This window comes from Antennarius striatus, chromosome 12, assembly GCF_040054535.1.
Source record: "Antennarius striatus isolate MH-2024 chromosome 12, ASM4005453v1, whole genome shotgun sequence".
Taxonomy (NCBI): domain Eukaryota; kingdom Metazoa; phylum Chordata; class Actinopteri; order Lophiiformes; family Antennariidae; genus Antennarius; species Antennarius striatus.
This window is the reverse complement of record NC_090787.1, coordinates 17987486-18015399: the sequence shown is the minus strand read 5'-3', so window position 1 is coordinate 18015399 and position 27914 is coordinate 17987486. Positions and strand designations below refer to the sequence as shown.

Sequence of the window (27914 nt, the reverse complement as noted above, 5' to 3'; positions counted from 1 at the left end):
GCGTGGTTTAAATTTATTACTGTGTGTTAGCGCCGACCAGTGGCTCGTTTTTACAAAGCCCTGATGTTGACACAGAGCAAATCTCAAAATCAAGGCAATGCTAAAATTCACTTGAAAGTGGGATATTCATTATGTGAAAGACCAAAGCAGTTCGTAAACGACATCGAGTTTTCTGTAACTTCTATAACCATTTTAATAGCCAGACGTTTTGGACTAATGTTTGGATGGTCTACAAAAGATGGCTGCAAAGCAAGGGAATGCTATTTACGAGCTCTTCGTGAGTCCCTGAATGCAGCACGAAGACCGAGCGCGTCTGTATTCCTCACGCGCGTCTCTGCGGCCATGGTAACAATGCCGGACCTCTAACTCGGTCATTTGTCCCAGCAAGAACATGTCGAGCAGGTATGTCCATTACTTTAACCGTTAAAACTAAAGGCTGCTATCAAATTTGCCGCTTGTTTTGACGACATGTGTATTAAACACATGCTGTTTTAAATAGCTGTTTTCGGTATTTATTACCATAAGCTTGTGGCCTAGCGGTAAGCTAGCAAGAGCTAACCTTGACAAGAGGGCAGACCATAATGTAGAGTCATTTAAACTATGGCTGACGGTTTGATTTAACCGTGTGGTGGGCTGTCCGACCGACGCCCGTTATCACTAAAAACGACGTGCCAGTATGGCAGTCCAAGTCTAAGAATCCCGCATGAATATTCAGCCCATAATCTAATAGGGTGGGGAATTGTCTAGACTCCACGATTCATGGAAGATCTCAAGAAGTTGAAGGAAGTGTTGGCATCTGCTCTGCAGCCTGTAACTGAAGTGATAAAACGATTCTGTATCTGCCCAGGGGCGGTGTTACTCCTAACGCTCTGCACGGGCAGAGGCCCCCCAAAAAACACCTGATCCTGGACGCCTGGATGGATTTAATGTTCTGCACAAAGACATTGAACTCTGATTTGTTTTCCAGTTATTACTGAACAGTGTCGTCCTAAACGCCTGTTGGTAGAGGAAGTAGAAGCCACACCCTGCAAAATGACAGACAGACGGACAGACAGACAGACAGACAGACAGACAGACAGACAGGGATTTTATGTGCAATCTGCTCACACTTGTATCTGTATCTGATGTTAGTTTTCAGTAGGTTAATGGTCACAGGGCCAATTATCTAACAGAGTTTGAATTTGATGTAAACTCACCGTGCTACACTACTGTATGTTGATCCAGTATTTATCCAGTGTCTGACAAGTCATACAAGTCAATCTGTGTGTTTTTAAATCGCCTGCTTAAAGTAATGTAAAATGCAATACCACATAACATGTAATCTTTTGGGGTTTCACATTTGCCAGTCCTACTGATAGGTTAGCCATACTCGTTAATCAGATTAATAACATATTTTGGGTGTATAATTCTAAACTGACACTGGTGTCACTATAAAATCTCCCATTTAAAAGTTTAAATGTGTTATTGTACCTTTAAGCTGATTGTTGATAAACCTAGATATTGGGACTGCTGAGTGTTTGAATGAAGATACACATGCTGCAGCGCATGAATACAATACAATGAGAATTAAAAATATGGTTTGAATGTGGTTCATAACTAATGACTTGTCAGCATTAATTAACACATTTGTTTTGTTCCCAGTCAAAAGAGTGTGAACATTAAACATGATATTATTTGGTTTTTCTCTCACCATATAGCAGTTACTCAACATGAATTTGGCAGAAATATGTGACAATGCCAAGAAGGGCCGTGAGTTTGCCTTGCTGGGAAACTATGACTCCTCCATTGTGTATTACCAAGGTGTCATTCAGCAGATCCACAAGCACTGCCAGTCCCTCAGAGACCCAGCACTCAAAGTCAAATGGCAACAGGTGGGTTCTCCAAACCCCTGACGATGGGATTCTCAAACCATTTATGACCCCCTTGTTCAGTGGTTTTGCAGAACAAATATTTACACAATTCAGTGGGTGTTTTCCCTTCACACAGTTGGCATCAGCAGGTATCTGCTGTCAGACTTTTTAAATACTGGTAAATCTAATTTAATCTGTCACTATATTTGGCATCTTTTATTCACCAGTGAACTGTAATTTCTGTAATTATTGGCTATTTACAGCTGTTGTTAAGTCAAATAACCATTCTTAAACATTCAAACTGAACTTGTTGTTTTTTTCTTAAATATATGCCCACAAGAAGTCATGCATTTTCAATGAATATTTTTAATATTCATGCAATACCATCCTTCCTCTGTTTGTTAACAGATCGGACAGGAACTAACAGAGGAATATGAACAGGTGAAAAGCATCACGGTAACGCTCGAGAGCTTTAAGTCAGAGAGGTCAGTTCACATTCTAGCCCCTCAGTCGGAGGAGAGACATGAGGATCCGACAGATTGGCCCCCTCCTATCCCTGTTGAACACAGGTTTGTTTTATGTCTTTGCCCTAAAGCCCGTGTATTTCATTTAGGGTCCACCACCACAAAATACCTTATCATGAAGATGTTCTTACTATCAGTTGAAACATTTTGGTGTAGTATTTCATATATGTGCTATCAGTAGTTCCATGTTGCTCAGGAATTTGAGAAAGTATAAATCAGTATCATGCTTATTTATGTTTTGTTTTAAAGATATTGTTAATTTTCTTTTTTTGTTTAGGATACATGCTGGGTGTTGGGGTCACTTTGATCCCTGTATGTCGTGACATTTATGTAAATAAACTTGTATTTGATATGTATGTGACAGTTGAATCAACATTTTACTTTAGCATAGTTTCAAGAATCTCAGTACAGCAGTTATATATATATATATATATATATTCAGTGAAAGCGAGAAAATAATTAACAGCTCTTATGTCGTACTTAGTGCAATAAAACAAGAATGCAATTATAGTATGTGAGAATATGTGTGACTCACCATTAAGTATATGGTCATTATAGAGAACAAGAAGCTCAACAGAGAACTAGTAGAGCTGGTTTGAAGTTAAAGCCACTCTGTTGGAGCATAAACACAACGTGTCATCACCACCTGCTTCATTAAAAATGATCTTCCATGATTTTGTCTGCTTGTGGGTCTGATGATATTCCCATATGAATGTCGCTGTAGGAATCCTGTTGCACTAAAGCGCCCCAGCAGTGCAACTAAACAGCAGAAGAAGGAATCACCTGGTTTGCAGCATCGAGGGGCAGGGCCAGGGGGCCGTGGTCAGGCCAACGCCAAACCGGAGCGAATCAGAGATGCCCGAGGATTAAAGGCCAAAGATGACAAGGTTGGACTACACTAGTTATTTGGGGGTTGAGGGATGAAAAAGAAAGTTTTTTTTTTTTTTTTTTGCAAAAACATTTTAATCACAACCAAACATTTTACAATTTTACATTAGATGAAAGCACTAAAGTGCTTCAGAAGAAGAAGATTTTTTTGCAAAAAACTTCAATCACATTCAGAACATTTTACAATTTTTCATTAGATGAAACTTCAAAAACACTAAATACCAATAAATAAAAGGAAATACAATTTAAAAATTAGTGCATTATATCAGGACTGAGGTGATCATCAACTAAAGTGCATAGGACATTTTTGTAACACCAGATGTTCCTAAAGTTATTCAGGTCTTTTGTCATTTTATAGAAACCAAATTCTAGTTTTGAGCGACATCTGATGTTACAGCAAAAAACAGTAGCTGCTTCTTGAACGGTACTGTTTTCAATTCTCCTCTTCCTGGTCACATAAACTGCGAGTTTTGCCTCTCCAGATATAAAATTTAAAAGCTGCCACTTTCTTTGATTCGATTTATTGTACCCAGCACCATAGAGGAATTTCCTGATACTAAAATTTTCACTGAACAAATTAAAAACATTCGTTAGAAGAGTGAAGAGCACTGCAAGTCTCCCACACTCACTGAAAGCATGAAAGACTGTCTCACGAAGGGGACGGAAGGGACACTGGCTGGACACCGCAGGGGCGAAAACAGAGATAAAAGCATTGGAACCGAAGGCACCATGTAAAATCCTCCACTGGAGGTTGGCTGTTTTTTTCTTGAGGGGAGGTTTGTAAAGAAGTCTCCATCAGGTCCATTTCCCGTCATCCTGTTGGCCCAGGTAGTGGGTCCTCTGTCACAACAAAGAAAGAAAGAAAGAAAGAAAGAAAAAAATGAATCAATCAATCAATCAATCAATCAATCAACTTTATAATTACACCTCGGCAGTGCTCAGGAGGTGAACTTGCACTTCTCCTCTGCCAGTTCTTATGGGCCATGAACCAACCACCCTCTGGTCCCCAGCCCAAGACCTAGTGGACTGAGTTACTGCTGCCCCAATAGATAGATTGTAGGCTGAAAACAATTTGTTTGTTCATATTTTTACTTCAATCAGGGAAAGAAAGGACCTGGAGATGCAGCAGGAGATGTGGAACCAAAGAAGTTTGATCCCACAGGATATGACAGCGACCTGGTCGATGCACTGGAGAGGGATATTGTGTCGCGTAACATTAGCATACACTGGTATGGTAGCAAACACACATTGTCACATATTCCCCAACATGGTTTGCCCCAAGGGAAGTCTTTTTTCCCTCAGCAGCGCTAATTGTATTCTTGAACTCTAGGGACGACATTGCTGATCTAGAAGATGCCAAGAAGCTGCTTAGGGAAGCAGTCGTTTTACCCATGTGGATGCCTGATTTCTTTAAGGGTATCCGTCGCCCTTGGAAGGTACACAAATACACAGGCAGACACACACACACGCGCAAAATTAATCCTATTTACATAAATATTTACCTATTTACACTCAGTGATCTATAAAGAAATAGTAGAAAGCAGAGGATATACTGGGCTTGCGCTAGCCATTCGCCACGTCGCCACGTCACCATAGGCAAAGTAAATTCCGTATGGCTACAAGATTTTCAGCTTGTGTAGCCACAGTGGCGTTCTTATTTTTAGGAAAAAAAGGCTAAAACGTACAACTTTTTTGGACTCACGAAAATCCCCGAGCGATAACAAACTTTTTCTCTCGTTAGCACCGCTATTTCCGCATGCTGACGGAAACAGCCGAAGTGACCCGAACGCTCCCGATCATTAAATATGCACTCGAGTCATGACCTCCTTTCGTCCAATGAAAAACAAAATGATTCTATTTTTACAAGCTAAATTGGTGTACGACAAGGCAAGGACGATCGATCGAAAGAAATTAAGAATCCAGTGTTATATGGTAGAGTTTGTGTTAAAATCCTAATTGAACAACAAATGGTGAATGCTGAGAGGGGGTAGGAGTGGTGAAAGTGGTAAATGAAAGATATTATCAATACTTTTTTGTAGTCTTAGACTTTTAATCCCTATGACCAGCAGGAATAACCAGCAATGTATGTAAATGTGTATTCACCTTGTTTGCTATTTTTCATGCCTTTTTAAATTGAAATGAAAAATCATATTATCGAATTACAAAAAACTAAACTAAACTATGGTTTTAGTATACCAATGGTTTTGGTGGTGGTCAAAGTTAAAATTTCTTCTAGTCCAGGTAAAACTTGCAAGTAAACATTGAGTAATATTTTGTATGACTCAACAGTATCTTCACATAGTGAATGCAAGTTTTCAATTGCTGAATCTCACATTTATACCTGCATTAAGTAGGATAGAAATAAAGATAGTTAAGCTTGAACTGTTGACTGTAGTGTATTTTTGTAGGTAAACTGAACAAAAGATTTTGCCCTCAGAATGCAGGAAAACAACCCCATTTTCTAAAAAAAATTTCCCGGGGGAGGATTGTGTTGTATGCAACCACATTTGTTACCTACGAACTAATTGATATTGTAAGGATCAACTAATCAATCACTTTTGTTTTATGATGTTTTCTTTCTGACGTGGGAATAGTTGTATTACACGGAAATATGACGACAAATAATCAAAGCATCATTCCAACTGCACTTCCAGGTGAATGCAGCACAATTTCAAGTGTTGAAGTCAACATCATAATGTTTACAGATGTTGGCTTTTACCAGCTATGAATATTGTAACACAAGTTTCAGCTTTAATATCAGTAAATTACTGGTATCTGGTCTCAGAGATGTGTGCATTTTAAAATTTTAACTCTGAGTTTGAATTGAATTTCAATCTGTTTAGTTAAAATACGTGAGCATTCACATGCGGCTGTTCATTAGTTTAAACATAGGTGCTGGTCTCAGCATGTACGTCTCTGTGCAGAATGACCAGTGCGTTTATCCTCCACCGGTACTATCGACCTCCATCATGTGAGGCCTCTCGCCCTCAGGCCAGACATGTGAGGATCAATACAGCTTTGGTTTTTAACAGAACAGGGACTTTTGTTGGCCTGATTCATAAATGCCTAACTAAACTTTTCACAAAATTAACATTCACAAACAAGAAAAAAAAAGACGTAAATAAAGTTGACATTAAGTAAAGAGGTTTATGCAGTTTCATTTTGTTTCATTTGACCATACAAATTGTGAGGTTGTGTTAAACATAAAGCAGAAGCCTGTGATTTAACTCATCCTGTTTGACATCTACTGTCATGACCGGCTCAGAGCTGCAACTCACAATAGGAGGTGACACAGGGCTGTAAAGCTGATTATCAGATGATCTTATCATGATTGGTATGAAAGGTCTGGCCATTCAGATTGTTATGGTGAGGGTCACCCTTTTGTGAAACACGGCTTTGTAACTGATTTTACTACATTGTCTCAATAAGACCAGAAGCATCAGCAACTATAGTTCATTTTCATACAATCACTTTCTGTATTTTTTTAAATTTTATACGTTATCTTATCCTTTTTAGGAATCAGAATTGAGGGCTTTGAAAATATTACTGCGTCTTTCCTGGAGGAGATCATTCAACCCTCACCTGCTCACCTCAGCTTTATAACACTCAAACTCTGCCTCATTCTGCAGGAAATGTAACACACCTCAACCCTTGTGGTTTGTGTAGCATTCAGCACCACAAAAGATGTTTGGGTTTCATTTGGTCATTTTCTGGCTGATGTATCCTATCTCCATGGCAACAGACAAACCAGATTCAGAAATGTTAGACATCAGTGTTGCACTGCGTCAAGGAGGACAATTGATGAATGGTGAATGCATTAACTAGTAAGAAAAGGACAGTGACAAACAGATACATGTTTGGTCTCTTAGATGAAGTCATTCATTCTGATACATGGTTAAGGTGAGTAATAACTCCCTGTCATTCTCATGTTTCGGTGTTTGTCTGCTCATCCAGCAACAAGGATTCTGTTACGTTCCACTTCAATAGTCGGGTTGTCCCACAATGTCCTTTTAATCCTTTCAACAACTGCAGCCCTGACTTTTACGTCAATGCCAGTTTCTGAACGTCTGTAAATGAGTGTTGTTACTGGCATTAAGTCTCTGTCAAGGTTTTCTTTTTGTGAAGAATATTTCTGTTTAATAATCTGTACCTTACTTGCATGAGCACTAATGAATAAGGACTGATCCCTCCACTAGGCTGATTATATTTGTCGTTAGACAGTTATGAAGCAGATGGAACACTCTGCACTCTGTTTTAGCTGTCTTCTGTTTGTCAGCCCTGCCAATCTAAATGTTGCACTTCCTTACGTCTCTAATGGATCCAAATGACACACAGAGCTTGCAGCAGTTCATTCCTGAGAGCGAACAATAATTGCCGCGCCGCTCTGATGGCTGCCTCACACTCAATTTGTATTTAATGTATTTTAAACTTGATGCTCTGGGTTTTCATGGATCACCAGTAAAAACGTTTGCCAGCATTGTCAGACAGCAGACAAACGGTTGTTTGCTGTTTTCACCAGTGTAACCAATTGCATTTATTACTATTAAATCAAATACAAATTGAAAAATTATTTTTATGTCTCTGGCCTGGATCTAGACGTCTGATCAACTGCCCACATTAGAACATTGTAATGAAATGATAGTAAACAAATCAAATCAAAGTGATATTGAATGAATAAACAAAGGAGGGAAGAGAAAAAAAATGATAATGAAGTTTGATTGTCAAGGTGATATTGCTCTCAAAGCAACTGAGGTTAATCATGTCTTAAAGCTTTTGTTGGAACATTCAATAATCTGCTGAGATGTGCACAGTGAACACCAAACACCAGGAAATAGCCATAACAAAAACTGGATGGGTCTTATAAAAAAAAAATGCATACAATAAGGAATACGTTTAAAAAAATAGTTCTTGTCTGTTAGCATCTTGTGGCCACCAGTCACCAATGTTTTGGTTAACTGGGATTTGTGACTTATTGTAAGAAGCTGCTGGCGAAAAAGACTACAAATATTGATTTGCCTCAAATTTTTAACACTTTGCTACATTTTGTCTTAGGGTGTGTTGATGGTCGGCCCACCCGGGACAGGGAAGACCCTATTGGCCAAAGCAGTGGCCACAGAATGTGGGACTACTTTCTTCAACGTGTCCTCATCTACCCTCACCTCCAAATACAGGGGCGAGTCAGAAAAGCTTGTCCGTCTGCTGTTCAAAATGGTACTGCTATATAGACAACACAAACATTTTTATTGTGGCACAGAAACAGAGTATTTTTTTTATTTTTTATTCAGGCCCAATTTTATGCACCAACAACCATCTTCATAGATGAGATCGACTCCATCTGTGGTAGAAGAGGAACTTCGGATGAACACGAAGCTAGCCGCAGGGTCAAATCAGAACTTCTGGTTCAGATGGATGGTGAGTGGAATAGTGACATGGAGAGAGGAGACATACAGAAAGTGTTTTCTTATATGGTTGTAGAATTAAATAAGTTTCAGAGGTTTAATTTTGTTTAGTTTGGTACAATCATGTTTTTCTGTGTTGCCTTTTCACTTTCACTTAACTTTTGAACTGCTTTGGACAGAATCTATAGATTTGCAGACATCCTACTGTTAAACTTGTTCAGTTAGTCCTACATATATTTCTAGATGATGTCCTATACGTGGCTTCATAGCACTATTCATTTTGTGTGTGTTTTGGTGACCAGGTGTTGGGGGAGCTCTGGAGAATGATGACCCCTCTAAAATGGTTATGGTCCTCGCTGCAACCAACTTCCCTTGGGACATTGACGAGGCCATGCGTCGACGGCTGGAAAAGCGTATTTATATCCCTCTGCCCACTGGTGACCACAACGCCCACAACAAGCTAAAATGATGGAACTGACCAATCCCAGTCCTGATTCATGAGTAATGCTGTTTGTCATGTGTGTCCAGCTGTGGGTCGCGTGGAGCTCCTGAAGATCAACCTGAGGGAGGTGGAGGTGGCGGCTGATGTGGATCTGGACCTCATTGCTGAGAAGATTGAGGGCTACTCTGGAGCAGATATTACCAACGTATGCAGGTGTGTTTAGTAGTGTGTAGTCTGAAGTATCCTCGAGTGATTTAAGAATGTGTTCAGTAGTTTGTGTATTTTAAATGAACCATCTATTCTTATGATCTTTAAATGTGTTCATTACTTTAATCAGAGACAACGCAGAAGTAAAACAATAACTGATAGCTGTAAGCATCATAACAATCTCTAGTGACATAGCTGGACATAATATTTCATAAAATGGTTAATTAATGTGTCCCGCATCAGATGATTTCCTGCTTGTTTAGACCCAATTTGGGTGCTAATGGTTTCTGATGCTGTACTGGTGAACAGTCAGATTGTGACTCTGAGGGGTATCGTCTCCGTTTTGATTCTGGATCTAAACTTGGGTGACCTAAGTGCAGGCGCGTTCTTCTTGCAGCTTATCTGGTGGGCTGCACCACCTCCAGCCAACAGCCTGATCCAGGTTGTGCAGAATCGTTCTCCCCAATCCACATGCCTTTTTGCCTTTTTTAAAGACTGTTAATTGAATTAGGAAGAAGTCATTTGGGATTAGTTAAAGAAAGACATTGTTGTTGTCTCTTTCAAAAGATCCCTCACAAAAATCAGTCCTTTCTAATCCAGTCAGACCAAAATGAAACAAAGCCTCATAATACTGTAAATTATCACAACACCTGCTTTAAATATCCTATGTATCTGCAATTCTAAAAAAACAAAACAAAATCCCCCCCAGAAAATCCTGTGGTCAAAAAAGGTTGGTGTGTTTTTTGGAAATGTTTTTGAAGGTGAGGGAAAGTAAATGCAGATGAGCAGATGTGTGTTTGTTTCTTCTCGTCTGTGTTCCCATACGGTCGGGTGTGTTTACACGCTGATAAACTCATTACACTGCTCGTTGTTGATAAGGGTTCTGTTTCTGCTGCCTCGTCCCTTTCTGCCTTTCTCCTAACCCATTTATTTTACCGGGTGGTCATTTATCCACGGAGGTGAAGTTTAACAGACATTTGCTGAACCACTGTACCCAGTGAGCGCCTGTATAAGCTTAACTTTTTAAACTTTTTAAATTCGTATTTCAGGGTGAGTGCTGTATTGAGCCATTAAACATCCTCCTTACATTTTATGTAAGGATATTGCCACCAATGGTGGTGTAGAAGACATGAATGCAATAAATTGCTGTGTGTAATGCTCGTACATTATGACAGCTGTTCAGACATTATTGGAGAACCAACAGTCTGTAAAACCACACGTCATCTTTGTCAGTCTTCGTATTGACAGGTTTAACGCTCGAGCAGGCAACAGTATCGATATTTAAACTGATGGCTGTTTGAGCGTCTTCCTCCAGCTCTTTATCTGTTAGTCAGCCACCGATGTGAATGGAAAGTTTCTCCAATGACTGAAATGTAAGAGACCGAACCTGCTGTGTACTTCATATATCCGACAAGAGTCTGCACATTTCTGTCTGCGCATCGATGCGTTTTATGGATCTGGCACTTGCTTTTTTGGGTTTGTTTGTTTTTTTTGTTTTTTGCTTTGTGAGCTCAGAGGATTACACTATCTACTCCCTGTAGATTTAGAAAAAAAGACCTGGAGGGAAAAATCAAAACTTCCTTTCTGCTTGTAGTTCAGTGTTATTTTACCTCCTATTTCTGGCTTCACCATTCTCCTCATGCAGTCTTGTCTCCTCCTTATTTGAGCATGAAAACACAACAGCTAGGTTATGCTATCTGTCAGCTATACCTCTATATGTATGTGTTCATGTTTACACTACACGTGTAAACATAGCGATGGATCTGTTCATGTACTGACTCGTGTCACACACTTACATCCATCCATTCATTTTCTTGAAGACTAGACGACCGTAATCGCCTCGTCATGAGCCGCTTTTCCACCATGCAGGTCACAGGTGCTGCTGGACTGTATCCCAGCTGGCTACAGGCGAGAGGAGGGGTAAACCCCAAACGTGTTGCCAGCACATCACGAGTTGTCACAAACATGTCGAGTGGAATCTACTCTATTAATGAGCTTTCATTGATTCTGACGTTCCCCATAGTGTCAGGATTATTTAAACTGTCACTGGTTCAGTGTTGATTATTGATGATTACGTAGCTCCCTCATCATTGTAAGATACTTCATTATGTGACAACCATAATTTATTTATTGATATAGGCTCTCAATTGATCATCGGAATATGTTTAGATTCTGAACAATCCTTGTAACTGTGTGATAGCTGCTTTAGTGGAGCAGGTTTCATACCGTCTAGTCCTTGTCATCTTTTGACGTAGCTGATAATGTTTACTGACAGAAGCCTGCAGAGGAGAAACACTGTGAATTAACTAGGGTCCCTTCCCTCCTCTGCTCTTGACTTATCATGTCCATCAGAGACGCATCTATGATGGCAATGCGTCGGCGCATCCAAGGCCTCAGTCCTGAGGAGATCCGAGCTCTGTCCAAAGACGAGCTCCAGATGCCTGTGACTATGGAAGACTTCACGCTCACACTCAAGAAAATCTCCAAGTCTGTCTCTGCTGCCGACTTGGAAAAGTATGAAGCTTGGATGAGTGAGTTTGGGTCAGTATAGATAATATTTTCTAATACACAGCCCGACTTACTAAGACACATTAATATTTTCGGCTTTCTGTACTTGATTTCTACAACAGAAGAGGAACAGCAACTATTCTGTCCACCCACTACTTCATAGAAACTGAGAAATCTGTTCATACTGGTTCTTGCAGAGGCCGTTGTCCTGACTGTCTGTTAAAGCACTTTTAATGCATTTCTTTAGTAGCCTACATACTTACTACTGACTGAATTTACTTGAAGAACCACAGAATCTGTGTTAAGGTCAAAACTAACAATGTGTTTGAATGTTTGTGTTGGTTTAAAAAAAAGTTATTTCTGTTGTGATGAAAAAATGTAGTGAAGCAGAAAAAATGGTCTCTGCACCCATGGATTGTTCAAGGATGCAGGTCTTTAATTGTTTTGGTTTCCTGATTTCATTGACTCAGTAACATTCAGATCACTGAATCATATACTTTGAAGTTATGTCTTAAAACTAGTAATCTGACCAAGAAAAAACAAATTGTGGCCGGTTACTTTTAGTCTCTCTCTGTTGGAGCATTCAACAGCATCACGCAGTCTTCATCAGCAGGTCGAGTTCTCTCAGTTGTCATGGAGATGGATCCGTGTAAAATTGAGCGAGGAATGAATCCAGTCAACTTTAATCCGGCATTAACTAGAAATCCTAAAATACAATGCATAAAATCCGAATGGGTGTTGAGGTCACGAGTCGACAGATCTATTTCCAGCATGACCAAACAAACGCTTGAAGCTTAAAAGTTGCAGAGCACAATAAAATTAAACAAGTGACTACAAGTGAATTATACTGTTTTGTTTTTTTTTACCTGTGTTTACAACAGCTGAACACCTCCTCTGTCCATGTTTTACATGTGTAGCAGCTACGTAACAAAGACACCTAGAGGAGTTAATAAGAGTTAATAAGATGAAAACATTGTGTACATTATTCTGACTGTATACCCAGAATGCACTGTGTCCACGGTACTGTTTGTCATGAATGTAACAGTTAATATTTTACGAGATGCACACTGTTCTTATGCTGCATTTTGCATCTATTATTTCTTCTTAACTGTACAATAAATTGTGCAAAGTGTTCTCTTGTACTGCTGCTTCATTACTAACACACTATTGATTTTTTTACTTACATTTTACATTTCCTATACAGTATTGACTTTTCTTCTAAAGTCTTGCATCACCGAAGTATGCAAAATTGCTTTATATTATATTCCAACTTTTCTAAAAATGTAAGACATTTACTAAGGCCTTCCTCTCCTCTGACCTAAAACGTTAATTTTGTCGTGACAATATATTGATCGAAAAAGAGTTTAACAGAGTAGATTCCGATTAGATTAAATTTCCTTTGCCCAGTACACGGACTAAACAGTCAGATTTAGTTCAACATCCGCTCCAGAGGAGCAAATAGTTACGCTGGTGCTCAGATGATGCCAAATATTTACACAACAAGGCTCCATGTCACAGATGAGTAGACGTATATTCTTAAAACCATAGGGGGCCTAAGATGTTATCAGCTATTTATAATATCATCCTGGATAAATTGACAAAGAATGAATAAAACATTTTAGGTTCCTCAGATGTTGGAAGAATCTTAACAAAGGTGTGCATGAATCAATAAACCTGATCTTATCTTGTAAATTAGTTGCACTTTCCTTAAAGAAGAACCAACATTCTTTTTTTGTGTTCCACAGACAGAAACAGTCAGATTAGTACTACACTCAGGTGGTGTGCTTTAAAAACACACAAATAGCTTATAGTTTAGTTTATTTGTCACAAAACTGTGTTTTATGTGTTTGCTTGCCAGACACCAGAGTCCAAACTTTAGTCCGGTACCGTTAACTCTGATTATGTCATAGGCATAATCAGAACTGTATTTAACTTCAGCTAAATCATTTAAAGAAAAAGGTGACCTAACATTATTATAAGATGAGAAATTTAAGTAAAAAAGTGGAAGAAAATAAGAGCAAAGAATAATAACAAAAGATCATGAATAGATTTTGAGCCATAAACCTTTTCCAGTCCAGTAAATAGTCAAACCAGTCAAACCATCCACTGACAGTCCATTAAGTATTAAAATTTACACATCAGCACATTTTAAAATCTAATGGCCGAGGCGTAACATCGTTTGAACGCTGTTTACAACCGTATTACCGTAAATGACGTAACAGAAAGTGAAATGATCACCTGCTGTGTATTTGAGAAACTACAAAAGCGATAAATTAATAATGGCTTCTTGTCCTTTACTATTCTGTATTTTTATATTGTGTACTTTTCTTTGACACCTGGTTTCCGGACAGATTCCGTTCAACATTATTGTTGCGCTGCGCGGCTCCGGTGACGCTCCGGCTGCATCAGCGCAACGCGACAGATCCGCTCTCCTCCCCGGTGTCGTTACATCACGGTCCGGCTTCGCGATGGAGACTAAACCGGTCATCACCTGCCTCAAAACCCTCCTCATCGTCTATTCCTTCGTCTTTTGGGTACGTATCGTTTTCCTACCCCGTTCTAAATATTACAGCTCGGTGGATGGGTTCGCAGCCCGTTCCGTTCCACCGCCGTGTTTGTGTCGTGCGTGATGAAGGGGCGGCCGGCGGCAGCATCACCGACGGAATCATGTTGTTGTTTGGGGGGATCTGTGGTAAACAGTCGACTCTCCTATCATTTAGCATATCGGGGTGCGGATCGAATCCCCTTCTGTGAGGTAAACTGGCGCGTATTTTGGCTGCTGGGATCACTGGATGGAGCGCATTTAGCATCGATGGCATTCGGTTCATGCGGTGGAGGATGTTAACATCACCGCAACGATTTAAATCGCGGGCCTGCGCTGTGCGGGGAGGCCCGATTAAAGCTCGTTTACAGTCCGTTTACAGCCCGGTTCTGACCAGTCTGCTGGTTCTTGTTCGCTACGGATCCTAAGAGAGACCCGACGTGTTCTTCTATGTGAACCCATGACCGCTGCGCTTGTCTTAAGGTGGATTCTCCAAATCCAGTTTTCTGGGGCTCCCACCCCAGTAAGATCCTACCCTACTAGGATCCTGCCCCAGTAAGATCCTACCCTACTAGGATCCTGCCCCAGTAAGATCCTATCCTGCTAAGATCCTGCCCCAGTAAGATCCCACCCCAGTAAGATCCTGCCCCAGTAACCTCCTAACCAAGATCTTACCCAGTAAAATCCTATCCCAGTAAGATCCTACTGAAGGTCCTACCCAGTAAGATTCTACCCAATAAGGTCGTGCATTTACCGCCTTATCAATGTTGTAAATTTGACTGATCAGGACAGTTAAGATATTCTTCCCATATAAAATGTTAAAGTAATGCAGCTTTGCCCAAAATACATGTTTTAATGCACACACCTTGATATTATTAGGTTTAAAGACATGGACCATGTGAGCACCATATGACGAACCATATGAACACCATATGAACACCATGTGAACACCATATGAACACCATGTGAACACCATATGAACACCATATGAACAACAGGACGTATGTCATACTGGTGCACAGTTCTGCACATGTAACAATCTATACATGACAGCACAACAGACCCAAAAACATTTCTAAATAATACAGATTATCTTAGTCTGATGATAAAACAAGCTAGTCTCCATAGCTGACCTACTTTTCGGTGAAAGAAAGGACAACACCAAACCTGGGTTGTTTTTAAGACAACCACAGAGTAGATATCAGGTCAGCCCAACACACCTTGTGGCTCTATGAGAACAAATTAGTAGAACGTTTAATAATTTTAAATTTATATCTCTTGGATTCTAAGTTTGAGCAAATATAAATACAAACCTACTGACGGGTAACATTGGCTAAAATCAAATCCTATAAACGGTAGGTGAAGCAGCAGTGCTTAATATGAACCCTTACCCATTGATCTGAAAGTCCAGAGTACTTTGAACCCTGCAATGTTAATTAAATTGTTTGATATAAAAGGAAAACTTACAAGCATAAAATTTTCCATAACTGTGCCACAAAGAAGTGTGTTTATCATTTAACCTTCTTCGACTATGGTTAAGCAAAAACTAACATTTTTAGAAATTATATTCGGTTTATGTTCAATCTTTCCATAACTTGTAGACTCCTCATTCTGATGCTGGACTTTGCGTTGCTGTTGTGGAATAGAGCATAGTACCGAATGCGATGCTGCACCTTATAGCAGTTATTTTAAAACATCCAATCATCTGCCAAATGATTTCTTGGTATTAAACAAAAGCTCGAGACAATGCCACCAGTTTCCTTCAGACCAAAGTCACCTACGCTGTAAGATAGTGGTCAGTTTTGTCACATGCCATCCACAAAGATAAAATAGATATAATTAGTGCGCTGAAACTTTCACACTCCTGATAATTAAGTTTTGACCTTCAAGGTCTTTGTCATGCAAATATCCACGCAAACACAAAGAAAGCTATGTTTTTCAGGCTAGAAAGCTCTGGTGTTGAGTTATCCCATGATAAAACTTAACACCGGGGTCGATTCTGTTCAAGACGGCATATAATAAGATCTCACAAATTTCAGTGTGTGGACTTGCAGATTTTTTACGCTGTTTTTGTCATGCATTTGTACAGAGCTGGGATTGAATGTGTGCACTGTCCACCGTCTCTGCCTGTTTATTATGTCCATTTTATTTACACCCTATAGCAACAACATGAGACACACCTTGCAGATATATGACAAGCACCAAAGAGCCAAGAGCCTGGAATTATTCCAAAGCTGAATTGACCGCTGTGGAAGATCTTTGCAAAGCCTTGCTCGGTTATGAATTCATAAAACGCTGTATTGACATCATTAAACAAGCGGCACATAACAGCAGTCATTTCAAGAATAGATTATTGCTTTCATTGTAATTAATGCCCTTTGCGCTAAGTGTCCTCAGGATTTGAAGCTTCCAATCAGTCTGGAAGCATCTCCCCACCACACAAGTTCAACCAGGTTCAGAATATTTCCACTTTCAGGATAAATGTCTTTGAAATATTATCATTCTTGGTGTGGTTGTCAGTGATTTGGATATACATTTGTTAACGCTCTGATCACCCAGCCAGTTTTATGTGTGTTTGTGTTGGCAAATATGTGAATGAAAGAACATATATAGAAAATGAAGCACAGTTCTGTGCTAACTGACCAGCAGTATGATGAAGCAGCTGCATGTTAGCAGGTTTATCCAATCGGAATACATGTCAGTCTGTTCACAGGAGGGGATCTAAATCTCAAAGGAGCCCACGGTCAGCTTTTAAATGAACCATAGTAATACCATCTCACTTGATCCATGCTCATACTTACCAGCAGGGTCATGTATCAAACTATAAGGTTGGCCGATGCGTCGTAATGTGAGTTTTAATGTCTTAATATTGAGAATTCCATCATCTGGATGTATATTCTGCAGCAAATTTCAAGGGAGGAAAAAAGATTGTAATTGAGATTGTGGGTTGTGGTTGTGATTAGATAGAGTGTGAAATGATGTTATGGCTCGATCCTTATCTGATGGTAATGTATTGAGGACTTTCTTCATCTGGAGGAAGTGAAAAAGGCTCAAAGACCTCAAGAGACCATGAAGGTGGAAACAGAAGTGGAGTCTTTGAGTGAGGAGGAGCTGTTCTGGGTGTTCTACGCTGCAGACATGTGCCACCGACATGAACTTTTATATTTAGTCAGGATTTGGCCGTCTGTTGGCGCTACCTTACGGCATCAGGTTTCTGACATCTCGATGTCTCCCTCCAGTCCAGAGGAGGGAAGGAGGGAGGAGAGAAGTTTGTTGGCAGCGGCTGAAGCGAAAAATCTGTCTCAACGTCACCGTCATCAGCAGGATGTGGTGAATAATGTGTGAAGGGTTTGTGGCCGTACTTTACAGGACACTTAAATCCAGAGCAGGTGGTGGGTCTGGGAGGAGTCCTCGCCAGCATATTCTGTCATTCCACCTTCTGTTTCTTTATTAATCTGGGGGGGAGGCGGAGAGAAGAGGGGCGATCTGTTTCCAGCTTGGCTGTAACCAGGGTGGCTGGCCTAGCATTGAATTTCAAACAAAACCTTTGGGGAGTGGGGGGCAGTCGGCTCCAGGGAGTTGTGACACCAGGATTCAGCAGCAGGAGGGGTCTTACCCCCCCTTCTGGGGTCTTGGTTTCCCTGCTGCCTTTAAAATGAACGCTTTAGCAGTGACAAGAAAATGCTTTGTTTGTATGCGACAGCAGCTGCTGAGGACAGATACTTCACAGCCAAAGAGCGGCGCTCCCTCAAACGACGGTTACTCGCTCTGGTTCTTAGAATCAGTCTTAATAGAATCAGGATGAACAAATTAAATCATCTGTGGCTGTAAAAAAGGGTTCTTTCACATTAGAGCGGCAATGATAAGTTGGTTTGTTCATTAGTTAGTCGACAGGAAGCAGAAAACAAATCAGCAAGGTCTGTTTCAGTCATGGAATAAACTTTTGGGTTAGACGTGATCTAACCTGCTTGGCTTCTCTCTGGGCTGCTTGGCTAACGTTTAAGCGTCGTCTTAAGCCACAGGAACCCTTACAGTGGATTTCTATAGCTATCTTATATATTATACACTAAACAGTCAGTCAAGCTAGAAAGAAATCAGCAGATCAGCAACAATAACCGTTTGCTGCTGTCCTATGCCATGTTTTAATGGGTTAATGTTAAGCTTACATACAACATGTGATGATTTCATTGATTTAAATGAAATCAGGACCATGAGAAGCATCTGCCAATCCAGACGGAAGAATAGCATGATAACATTTCATGATGTTTAAAAAATTTTAATCTAGTGGTTCTCATTTATCCTGTTTGAGGATTTATCGCCTCGAATAGCCAATAATACACATTTGTGCAGGGGTGTCTTATGTAACAGAAAAAAAATAATGTAGATGAAAGCTTTTAATGTGTCATTAATGTTGTCTTTTATGTCTCTGGTGTTGTAGTATTGTTCTCATGAAGAGTATTTATTCGTAGCAGCGTAGCAGGAAACTAACTAGAGCTGTGATAACTATCTGTTCTGTTCCAGTGTGGCAATGGGGAAAACACAGGTCTCACTGCGCCAAGGGCTAAAAGGACTCTTTACACCTGTGTTTAAACTGCAACCAGATTTATGCCGCAATGGAACCTTTGCCCAATCATTATCTGCATGTCCTGCCAGCAGAGCAAAGTATAAATGCTATTAACACAATCATTAACCGACACAGACAACCAGACAAACAGAAAATGTATTTTATTTTATGTTAAACACTTCTGAGCTTGTGTCATTTTTTTATAAAACCTGACGTGAGTCCCCAGGATAATGTTGAATCTGAGTTTAAGACCTTGATTCAAAGACCAATCAATCAATCCGATCAATTCTGACCGCTGTTTCAGTGTCAGGGGCTCCTTTTTTCCAGCGTTTCTCCTCTTCAGATGTTTCAGGCGTTCTGTGCAGACGACTGCGTGTCTGTCCGGAGGGCCTGGCAGCAGGATGGGAGCAGCTTGCTCCTGGAAGGAAGAGAGGCAAGTTAGTCCCCCATTAGAGCCGGAGCATCAGCAGCCGTTCCACGCCCCGCTCTGTTTCCAGTGCTAGGAAGGCATACCCAGCTGAGACACATGCCACTTCAGCTGCCTCGTACAACATGCTCTTTTATCCGCAGCCTTCATTTGAAATGCTAAGAGAGACGCAACAGGAAGGAGCGTCTCGCCTCGGATCAAAGAGCTCCTTTGACGGGTCCCTTTTCTATTCCGTGCTTTTTTCTCTCTCTGTGCGCGCGAGTGCAGTCATATTCATAAAGCAGGTGATCGCTATCCTGCACTCCAGATAAATGTGTCTTCTGTCTCGTCTCTTTACTCTAATTGCTCTCCTTTCTTGTTCCACCTTGATCCTCTTTCTCCTCCCACCCCTCGTCAGGCGCCAATAACACAGCATTGGTAATATTGCAGAGGCGCAATGATAAAGGCCTGTTGGATGCTTTCATTCTTACCCCGTGTTCCCTCTGTTGCATCTGTTTCTCCATCTCCCCCACCCTCTAGATAACAGGAGCCATCCTGCTGGCAGTAGGGGTATGGGGGAAGCTGATGCTGGGCCCCTACATCTCTCTGATAGCGGACAACTCCACCAACGCCCCGTACGTCCTCATCGGCACCGGCACCGTCATCATCGTTTTTGGCCTGTTCGGATGCTTCGCCACCTGCAGAGGAAGCCCATGGATGCTGAAGCTGGTGAGAGACTGTATGGAGGGAGGGGGTGGTGGGAGGGGTTGTGTCACTACCAGAGCGTTACTGATGCTGATTAATTATTTTCAAATGCAGTTAATGCACTTAATCTTCTTGACGGTTGTCAAGTGTGTGTGTGCGTGTGTGTCTCTGTGTGTGTGTGTGTATGGGCATCTACTTCAGACTATTTTTATGCAAACTATGCATAACTCCCCTCTGTGTGCTCTTGCTCTGCAGTATGCCATGTTCCTGTCCCTCGTCTTCCTCGCTGAATTAGTGGCTGGAATCTCTGGATTCGTATTTCGCCATGAGGTCAGACTGCACCAGACCATTTAGACTGTGTTGAGTGCCTTTGGGCTTTTAACGTGTGTCATTAAGTGCTTTTGTATGCATGCTGCAGATAAAGGGAACCTTCCACAGGACGTACACCGACGCAGTGCTGAACTATAATTCTGAGGACGAGGCGAGTCGTGCTGTTGATAACTTGCAGCACAAGGTCAGACTCCGAGACACAAACACAATTTCTTTACAGAGAAATACAGACTTTTAGAAGTTTCATTTTTGCCCACATATCACATGGAATAAACAAAAAAAAATCAGTTAATGAAACACAGGGAGGCAAACCAAAATACACATAACATGAATGCACCCCAGGAGCTCAAATGTTTCTGTAAACGTTAAAATGCAGTGTTCACTTCTGTTGAATTAGCATTTAATAAAAATTGCAGCTCCCATTTGTTTTAGGAAATTATTCATCATTATTTTTGAGAAAATAAAGCTTAATTTTGTGACATTTTAAATCCTTACCTTCAGAAACAGCAGGTGATGTGTTCAGGGCAGCCTCAGAACGAAGTTACGTCAGATATCTTTCAGAGATGGAAATAGTGATTTATTTATTTATTTATTTATTTTTTTTGGCATATTTATTTGAAAAATGTGGATCAGCAACGCTCTCTGTCTCGCTCTGCCCCTCCAGCTGCGTTGCTGTGGAGTTTATAACTACACCAGTTGGTTTGTCAGCGTGTATTACCCATCCAAAGGCATTCCTGCCAGCTGCTGCTCCAACTCCTCTGACTGCAACCCAGAAGACCTCCGCAACACAACTGTAGCCCCAAACAAGGTCTACCATCAGGTCAGTGTGTCTTATTTTAGCTATTGTATTCAATTTCTGAACATTTATAAAAAAGAGACTCATGTGACAAGTCCTCACTTACACTTTCAGGAACTAACATACCTCAGATCCAATCCCATATATCCGTCTTGCTCCTAATTTGCACCTATAACACATCCCTTTACCGTCTGCCCCCGGCGTTTCAGGGTTGCTATGAGCTGGTGACTTCGTTCATGGAAACCAACATGGCCATTATTGCAGGAGTGACGTTCGGGATTGCTTTCTCACAGGTAGGATCTGAAAGAAACAGGTGACTTTTTTTTAGCATGTGATGTTGTTGGTGGCATGTTTTCATCTGATCACTTTTAAAGGTATTGAAATTATAATTGGAAACACACTATATGCTGTCAACTTTGGCTTGAAGAAACTCTGCCAGATCCCATAATAGATCCAATAAATAGTTCTCTAGACCTTTTAGTGGAGGACTTGTAGATTTTTTGCCACTGTGGCAAGTGGACAGTGAATACAAGTAACATACAGATGTAAGAATGCTAGAAGAAAAAATGAGTTGTTCATACGTGATTGTTTTAACCCCTATCTGTGTCCATCTTCCAGCTGATTGGCATGTTGCTGGCCTGCTGTCTGTCCAGGATCATCACAGCCAATCAGTATGAGATGGTCTAGCTGACGTGACGCGGCAGGTGAGACACATTTAAAATACACACCCAGTAGCAGGTTTTTAGCTAACAAGGTGTTAAAGACTGAACAAGTTACAGTGAGGTATGATTTAACAATTTAATGTGAGGTGTTACTAACGGGATTTCTGCCAAATCCCAATTATAAGAGACAAAGACACCTTTTCAGTGCAGTCAGTGAGATTTGATAGTTCGTGAGGCGTACTCAAGTTTCAACTTTTCAGGGAGAATGCGATTGATGAGCATGGTGGTGGTGGCTAATGACTCTGCTGAGATTGATATGATTTATGAAATTATGAATTTGGTGAGTTTTAAAAGACTAAGGTGTGAGAATATTTCATGAGGATGACAAAAATATATAGAATAGTCTTTTTCATTGACCTTTTTTGTTGCATTCACTCTGACAACTAATATGTTGTTGTGTATTTGTTTTTTCAGGGAGATGTGGAGGATTCAGAGAGCCTTCACACATGACTGGAGTAAATTCCCAAAGCACTATCACATGTCTGTATTGGAATTTACGTCCCTCCGTCTCTCTGCCTGTGATCTTAATGTAATATCTTAATGTATCTTATTGTAAAGCACCATTCCTTGACACATCGCTGTCACATCCAAATGTTTTGTATCATATAACACATTGCTGCTTGATGTAGAAGTTGCTCATTAGCACGTCTCCGATTAACACGACCTGTAACACACCACGAGTCCGAGTCGGTGGACTTGTTAACCGTGTTGGTCTCAGATTCGTGACTAATTGCAACCTGGCTTCTCAGTTGATTGCGGCATGCTTCACCAACTTCATCAGAGGACCACTGCTCTTCTTTGTACAGAATCACATTACTAAAGCTTGAAAGTAATACTTTAATAGATAGTTTTAGTTTTGCATTTGACTTTGCTATAGCTCACCATTGTATATTCCTATGGTTGTGACATTTTGTGAACTAATTCAGTGAACTGAGGAGAATATTTGAGGTTTATATGAGAGAAAATAAGGAAACTGACAAGGAATTTAAAAGGGAGCTTTGTGTGGGAGGATTTCTACCTGGACACAAGACACGCTATTTGTTTTAGACCTTATTTAAATAGATAATGAGATTCATTACATGTAAGAATTGCAATTTGCTATAACTTAAAATGTTCTTGTGGAATGAATTTAATAGAACATGGATTCAAAATAGGAAACTTTACTTTCAAAATCTGCTCGTAATTTTAAATAATACTCCACTTTGCCCTGGGTTACAGCCTCTGCATATCATTTGAATAATGCTTAATGCTATTCAATAATTTATTTTTGGTGAAATAAATGTGTTCACCTGATTAAAAAAACAAACGGGATAAGCTGTGGAGAAAATCTCTCACACATCTAGCCGTCCATTAGCAAGCATGTCATCTTGGACACTAATTGGACAGTCAGTTTAAGAATTATTAAATATATGGAATCATATCACCAACTCCTTCAATAGTTTGAAACAGTCCCCGTAAAGCAACAAATGATGTCACACAGCTAACACTCTACAGTTGTCTCTTAATGTGAGCGCTCTGTTCCCTTAAAGGTCGGTTCTGTTCGCCCCACTGTGGTCAGCACTCTTCAGATTTCATCGGCCACCTTTAGACTCCAAGAGAAAATGAACAGATTCATTCCACATCAGGCATGATCTCCCCTCATTAGAGATTTCAGCTAAATGAAATGACTTAACTGTGAAATATAAATTTAGCAGTTTGAAATTGTGGTGAAAACTTGCAATTTCAGGTTTTGATTTAAGTTTTCATGGTGTGGTACCCAGCTGTCAAATGAAAAGTATGAGATGTCGCTGTAAAGAGAAATTTACCTCCTGACAACTATCACACCGAAACACATTGAGCCAACTGTTGTGTGAATTTCGGGTTGTCACTTTTGAAAAGTTACAAAAGTTGACGGAAAAGACACTCGCACTGGAAGCATGCGTAAGGTGCAAAGGAGGAGTGTTAAAAACTACACCATCGTGGCTCGTTTGAGGCGTAGCGACATCTTAGAATGTGTCAGTTTAAGTCACTGACAAACTCGTTTTCAGTCTGTTACTGTCAAATTAAGAGTCGAGTGGTTTGGTGGTATATAATGCCAGCCGTGTGTCACAGTGAAATAAGTTTACACTAGTTAGCTGCAGTTTTCATATAGTATTTACAGTAGCCTGTGTCATGTAGTGCATTAATAACATGCCACCGCCATCTGTAGATATTTACTGGACATGTAATTTATATGATGTAATGTTTCTCATTGTAATATCAGTATCAATGTCGTATCACCGTTTCATTCGGCACTTTGTGCTTTTAATCTGTATTTGTTTGATAGTTTATAGGAAAAGTGCACATAAATAATAATTGTGGCTGGTGTTTTGTTGAGAGTAACATGCAACTCGTAGCTGTTTCAATTTAGAGCTTTATTTATTATGATTTGGTTGGAATTAAGTGTCCATTTTCACAGAGTGATAGCTCTCTTGCACGCGTGTGTGTGTGTGTGTGTGTGTGTGTGTGTGTGTGTGTGTGTGTGTGTGTGTGTGTGTGTGTGTGTGTGTGTGTGTGTGTGTGTGTGTGTGTGTGTGTGTGTGTGTGTGTGTGGAGAGAGAGAAAGAGAGAGATTCTAGACTTTATTGATTCTGTTTAGTTTAGTGGCTTTTCAAACCCCGTTGCTTCTGAAGTTGTAAATTTATTTAGTGAATGTACGTTTTCCAGTACTATGAATCTTAATGATCCTTTCCTGAACTGATGTTTTCTGTAAATAATCAGATGTAATACCATCCTGCTTCCACAGGGGGTCACCAGACACCAACAAACATTTTCACCCTGCTGTCAACTATTGACTACGTCACCATCAGTGGTCTTATTATCAATAAATATACAGAATAACGACGTCGTTCAGCATGTTATTCATATTGATAGCGAACAATCATGTTAAATAGCGTCAAACAGCTTCTTTCTGACAAGTGATTAATGTGTATTAATGTAATGACAGTGCCGTGGGTCTCATGTTTCCACGGGACTGCTTCCGAAGTTTAGACTTATGTTAAAATGGCAGGATGCACTTCAAAACATTTTTTAAAAATACAAACATTTATAGATGTATTGGCTGTTTCCTCCTTTAAAGAAGCGGATGTGACCGTTAAGGAAGGTGCCATGCATTAATCATGACAAACGCTATTTTTAGCCTGAGGATTAGCGAGTAGAGGTCAGGTCACGGGGCGGGTTATCTGGATAACGTGGGCTGGGAAGCCACAGTTCGTCAGGAACGCTAAAGGCTCTCTGGCGCAACACAACTGGGATTTATAGATCAAGAAACTGATTCCTAAATTTGCATAGGAGTTTTAAACGAATAGAGAGCCAAAGGCAGGAGAAGCTGTTGGCGGAGTTACGCAGACTGAGGGCGCGTAATAATCAATACACCGTGACATTTGAGAACGTCTCCCTCGGTCCACGCCAAGAGATGTAAATGCAGATTATGTGCGCGGTGTGCGCATCCCAGAGAGGACGGATTGACTTTACATTAAAGATTAGCTGCAGCAGAGACAGAAAGCACGACGATCCTTGTGAAAACACAGATCGGTGCCAAACTAATATCACTGAGACAACAGTGACTTCAGAAGCAGGGCATGTCGGCGCCGGAGGTAAAACCCGCAGAACGACCCGCAAAGACTCCTCGTTTCATAACGCAGGAAATCAGCTTTGATTTGGTTTTTCTGTGTCTTTGCAGCAGATCGATTTTTTTTCCCACATACTGAGTAAAAGAGGATAAAAGGCTTCTTCCAGTCTCCAAAACGGAAAAGATTTGACCTGATTTAGTTTCCTGAATTACATCACTGAGTTCCATCCCCGCCCACGTGGTGGCGCTTGTGTATCTGCGGAAAACGGAGCTGTGGAAAGCGGAAATCCGTTATGTGTGGAAGACACATACACACACACACACGCACGTGCGCGCGCACACACACACATAGAAACACATTTACGCACAGACACACACACACACACACACACACACACACAAAGATGCGCGCACACACACACATAGACACACAAACACACACACACAAACCAATCTCCGTCCGCCTTTTACCCTACGCTGACGCGGTCTCCATCGGAAACAAGGTTGGTAAACCGGTGGGAAGACGGATGAGGGAGGCTGTTACTCGGGGAGACCGCTCTTACCGGGCTTGATCCAATCTCGTTATGCAAATTACCGGCAGAGCGGCGCGGCAGTGGGTCCGCTAATGGAGCGTGCGTGCTTCTGGCTCCGCGCCCTGCCCCCCACCTCCCCCGCCCCCGCCTCCCAAATACGCTTAATGGGTTGTAGGCTAGAAGGAGGCATCCGCCGGGGATACGCTATTACTCACACAGGCTCCGGCCTGAGGAGCGCACGGACACGATCAAGTGCAGCCGGTCTAATTATAAAAAAGCTTTTTGCTTCATTTGTGACTCTAAGCATGCGTTTGGAGACAAAGACAGATTATAACCCACGTGTCACGTCATGAATGAAGCTGTTTGACGCTGCTGGAACAGCGATATTTGCGGATTATCTCAAATGTTTTTACCCAAAACTAGCACCCAAACAAGGGACGTTAGACCAGTTTTAAAAAATCAAGCCCATTTTAAGGAAAATTACATTCAAGGTCTGCAAAGACGCACCAACGTTTGTATGCAAATGACCTTGTGCGCACAAATAATTATCGTGTGGAAACAAGATAATAACCGATAGCCATTCATCATCCGGACTATCCTGATCTCGGATCAAATTACGACGGGATTCTACTCAGATCAGTTCTGGTGACATAGTTTCAGTGTTTGTGCGCGTTTTCTGACGTGATCAGAATGTTTACAAAAAACAAACACTGTTTTCACTAAAATTAAATTAAGGTCAGGAGCCATGACACTGCGTGGAGAGGCCGCAGGTTGTATTATAATAATGCAGGCCGACGCATTATGATACAGCGGCAACCTGCTTTATTTATATATACTTATTATTAGTATGACACCCGAAGGGAAATTAAGACAGGTAACTGTGTTACAAGGCAACTGTCAAGAGAAACAGATTTAAAAAGAATTCTGATAATGGCTTTAAACCACTCAAGATCATCATTCCAGGTTGAGGACTTACAGATACTTTCCACAATACTTTGGATATATCTGCGGTCAAGAGGTTCCCTTCATGAGGTCATCTGAAATGACGTGCGCAAATAAGCAAATAACGTCTTGTGCGCTCTCAATGATTTTCTTAAGATAATAACTTGTGCGCACAAGATAATTGCCTCCTTCCCACCAGATACCCTCTGCTAATAATGTAAGACGTGCATAATAATAATAATTATAGTAATACTACTAGTAATAAGAGTAATTATAATCAGAAAGGTTAGGCTGACAATAAGTCTCAGTTTACAATATATGCAAATACAAATACATGTTTAGGTGTATTTTTGTAAGGGAGTCTTTCTTAAAAACTACAATGATATCAAAGTTCACCTGGCCTCTTAATATTGTTATAAAATGATCAATTCAATCCAAATTCCAAGGATTCTGGTGCCAAAATGGCTACTCTCAGGGTTCTCACAGCCATAAAGAATGTGACAAAGAAATCAGTGATCCACCCCTTCATCTGGATCTATGCCTCGTGCCCAACCCTCCCATCCGGTGTCATGACAAATCTGTCAAGATTTTGTGCAACCTTGCCAACAGATGGACAAACCAACAAGCAAATGTGGAACATTCAGAGACTGCAAACCTCCACCGAGGCAAAACATTCCCTCTGTGAGATCCCTGCGGCCCTGTCGATGAGTAACACCTGCGTTTACGATTTTCCGGCATGAAAATGTGCAGTTCAGACTGGAGCCGTCCTTAAATTGTTGCAGAGAGAAACCAGCTGTTCCAGAGGAGTCAACATTTCAGATCCTCCCCTTTATCTGGACCCATTTATAGTGTTCTTCTGCCACATGGCCAACACTCCCACCCAGGTTCACAAGACCCGTCAGTGGTTTGTGTGTAATCCAGTTAACTGACAGATAAACAGACAAATGAACCGAGATGAAATGAACCA

The 27914-nt window shown here is 40.8% G+C and overlaps 2 protein-coding genes and 1 long non-coding RNA gene across 7 annotated transcripts; 2 read left to right on the top strand and 1 right to left on the bottom strand.

Moving 5' to 3' along the window:
- Positions 1–286: 286 nt before the first annotated feature.
- Positions 287–12950, top strand: katnal1 (katanin p60 subunit A-like 1). Of its 3 annotated transcripts, none has more exons than XM_068329237.1 (11): positions 287–402; positions 1698–1871; positions 2259–2419; positions 3099–3261; positions 4364–4491; positions 4593–4698; positions 8315–8473; positions 8548–8674; positions 8964–9098; positions 9190–9316; positions 11663–12950. In XM_068329237.1, exons 2-11 carry the CDS (start codon positions 1710–1712, stop codon positions 11859–11861), a joined length of 1467 nt encoding a protein of 488 aa, XP_068185338.1. In that variant the 5' UTR covers positions 287–402; positions 1698–1709; the 3' UTR covers positions 11862–12950. The 3 variants fall into 3 exon arrangements, with proteins under 3 accessions (XP_068185338.1, XP_068185341.1, XP_068185340.1); XM_068329239.1 differs by having other exon boundaries at positions 326–402; positions 1701–1871; XM_068329240.1 differs by lacking the exons at positions 4364–4491; positions 4593–4698.
- A 1059-nt stretch (positions 12951–14009) lies between these two features.
- tspan7 (tetraspanin 7) lies at positions 14010–24743 on the top strand. 2 transcript variants are annotated; one of them, XM_068329242.1, is made up of 9 exons: positions 14010–14024; positions 14170–14352; positions 19871–20059; positions 20291–20365; positions 20454–20549; positions 21030–21185; positions 21371–21454; positions 21780–21865; positions 22298–24743. In XM_068329242.1, the coding sequence occupies exons 2-8, from the start codon at positions 14287–14289 to the stop codon at positions 21846–21848; spliced, it is 735 nt and encodes a 244-aa protein (XP_068185343.1). In that variant the 5' UTR covers positions 14010–14024; positions 14170–14286; the 3' UTR covers positions 21849–21865; positions 22298–24743. The 2 variants fall into 2 exon arrangements, with proteins under 2 accessions (XP_068185343.1, XP_068185342.1); XM_068329241.1 differs by lacking the exon at positions 14010–14024 and having other exon boundaries at positions 14156–14352.
- Positions 18849–26133, bottom strand: LOC137604965 (uncharacterized). Of its 2 annotated transcripts, XR_011037683.1 has the most exons (6): positions 26036–26133; positions 21288–21461; positions 21084–21156; positions 20861–20919; positions 19822–20028; positions 18849–19342 (listed from the first exon to the last, which is right to left on the bottom strand). It is a non-coding gene; the product is annotated as an uncharacterized lncRNA (long non-coding RNA). The 2 variants fall into 2 exon arrangements; XR_011037682.1 differs by lacking the exon at positions 26036–26133 and having other exon boundaries at positions 21288–21768.
- Positions 26134–27914: the final 1781 nt, after the last annotated feature.

Excerpts from the sequence above, each read along its gene's own strand:
- katnal1 (XM_068329237.1), top strand. The coding sequence starts at position 1,710 with ATGAATTTGGCAGAAATATGTGACAATGCCAAGAAGGGCCGTGAGTTT. Across the intron at positions 1,872-2,258 it reads TCAAAGTCAAATGGCAACAG|ATCGGACAGGAACTAACAGA; the intron begins GTGGGTTCTCCA and ends GTTTGTTAACAG. Across the intron at positions 9,099-9,189 it reads TTATATCCCTCTGCCCACTG|CTGTGGGTCGCGTGGAGCTC; the intron begins GTGACCACAACG and ends ATGTGTGTCCAG.
- tspan7 (XM_068329242.1), top strand. The coding sequence starts at position 14,287 with ATGGAGACTAAACCGGTCATCACCTGCCTCAAAACCCTCCTCATCGTC. Across the intron at positions 20,060-20,290 it reads GCCCATGGATGCTGAAGCTG|TATGCCATGTTCCTGTCCCT; the intron begins GTGAGAGACTGT and ends CTTGCTCTGCAG. Across the intron at positions 20,550-21,029 it reads TTGATAACTTGCAGCACAAG|CTGCGTTGCTGTGGAGTTTA; the intron begins GTCAGACTCCGA and ends CTGCCCCTCCAG.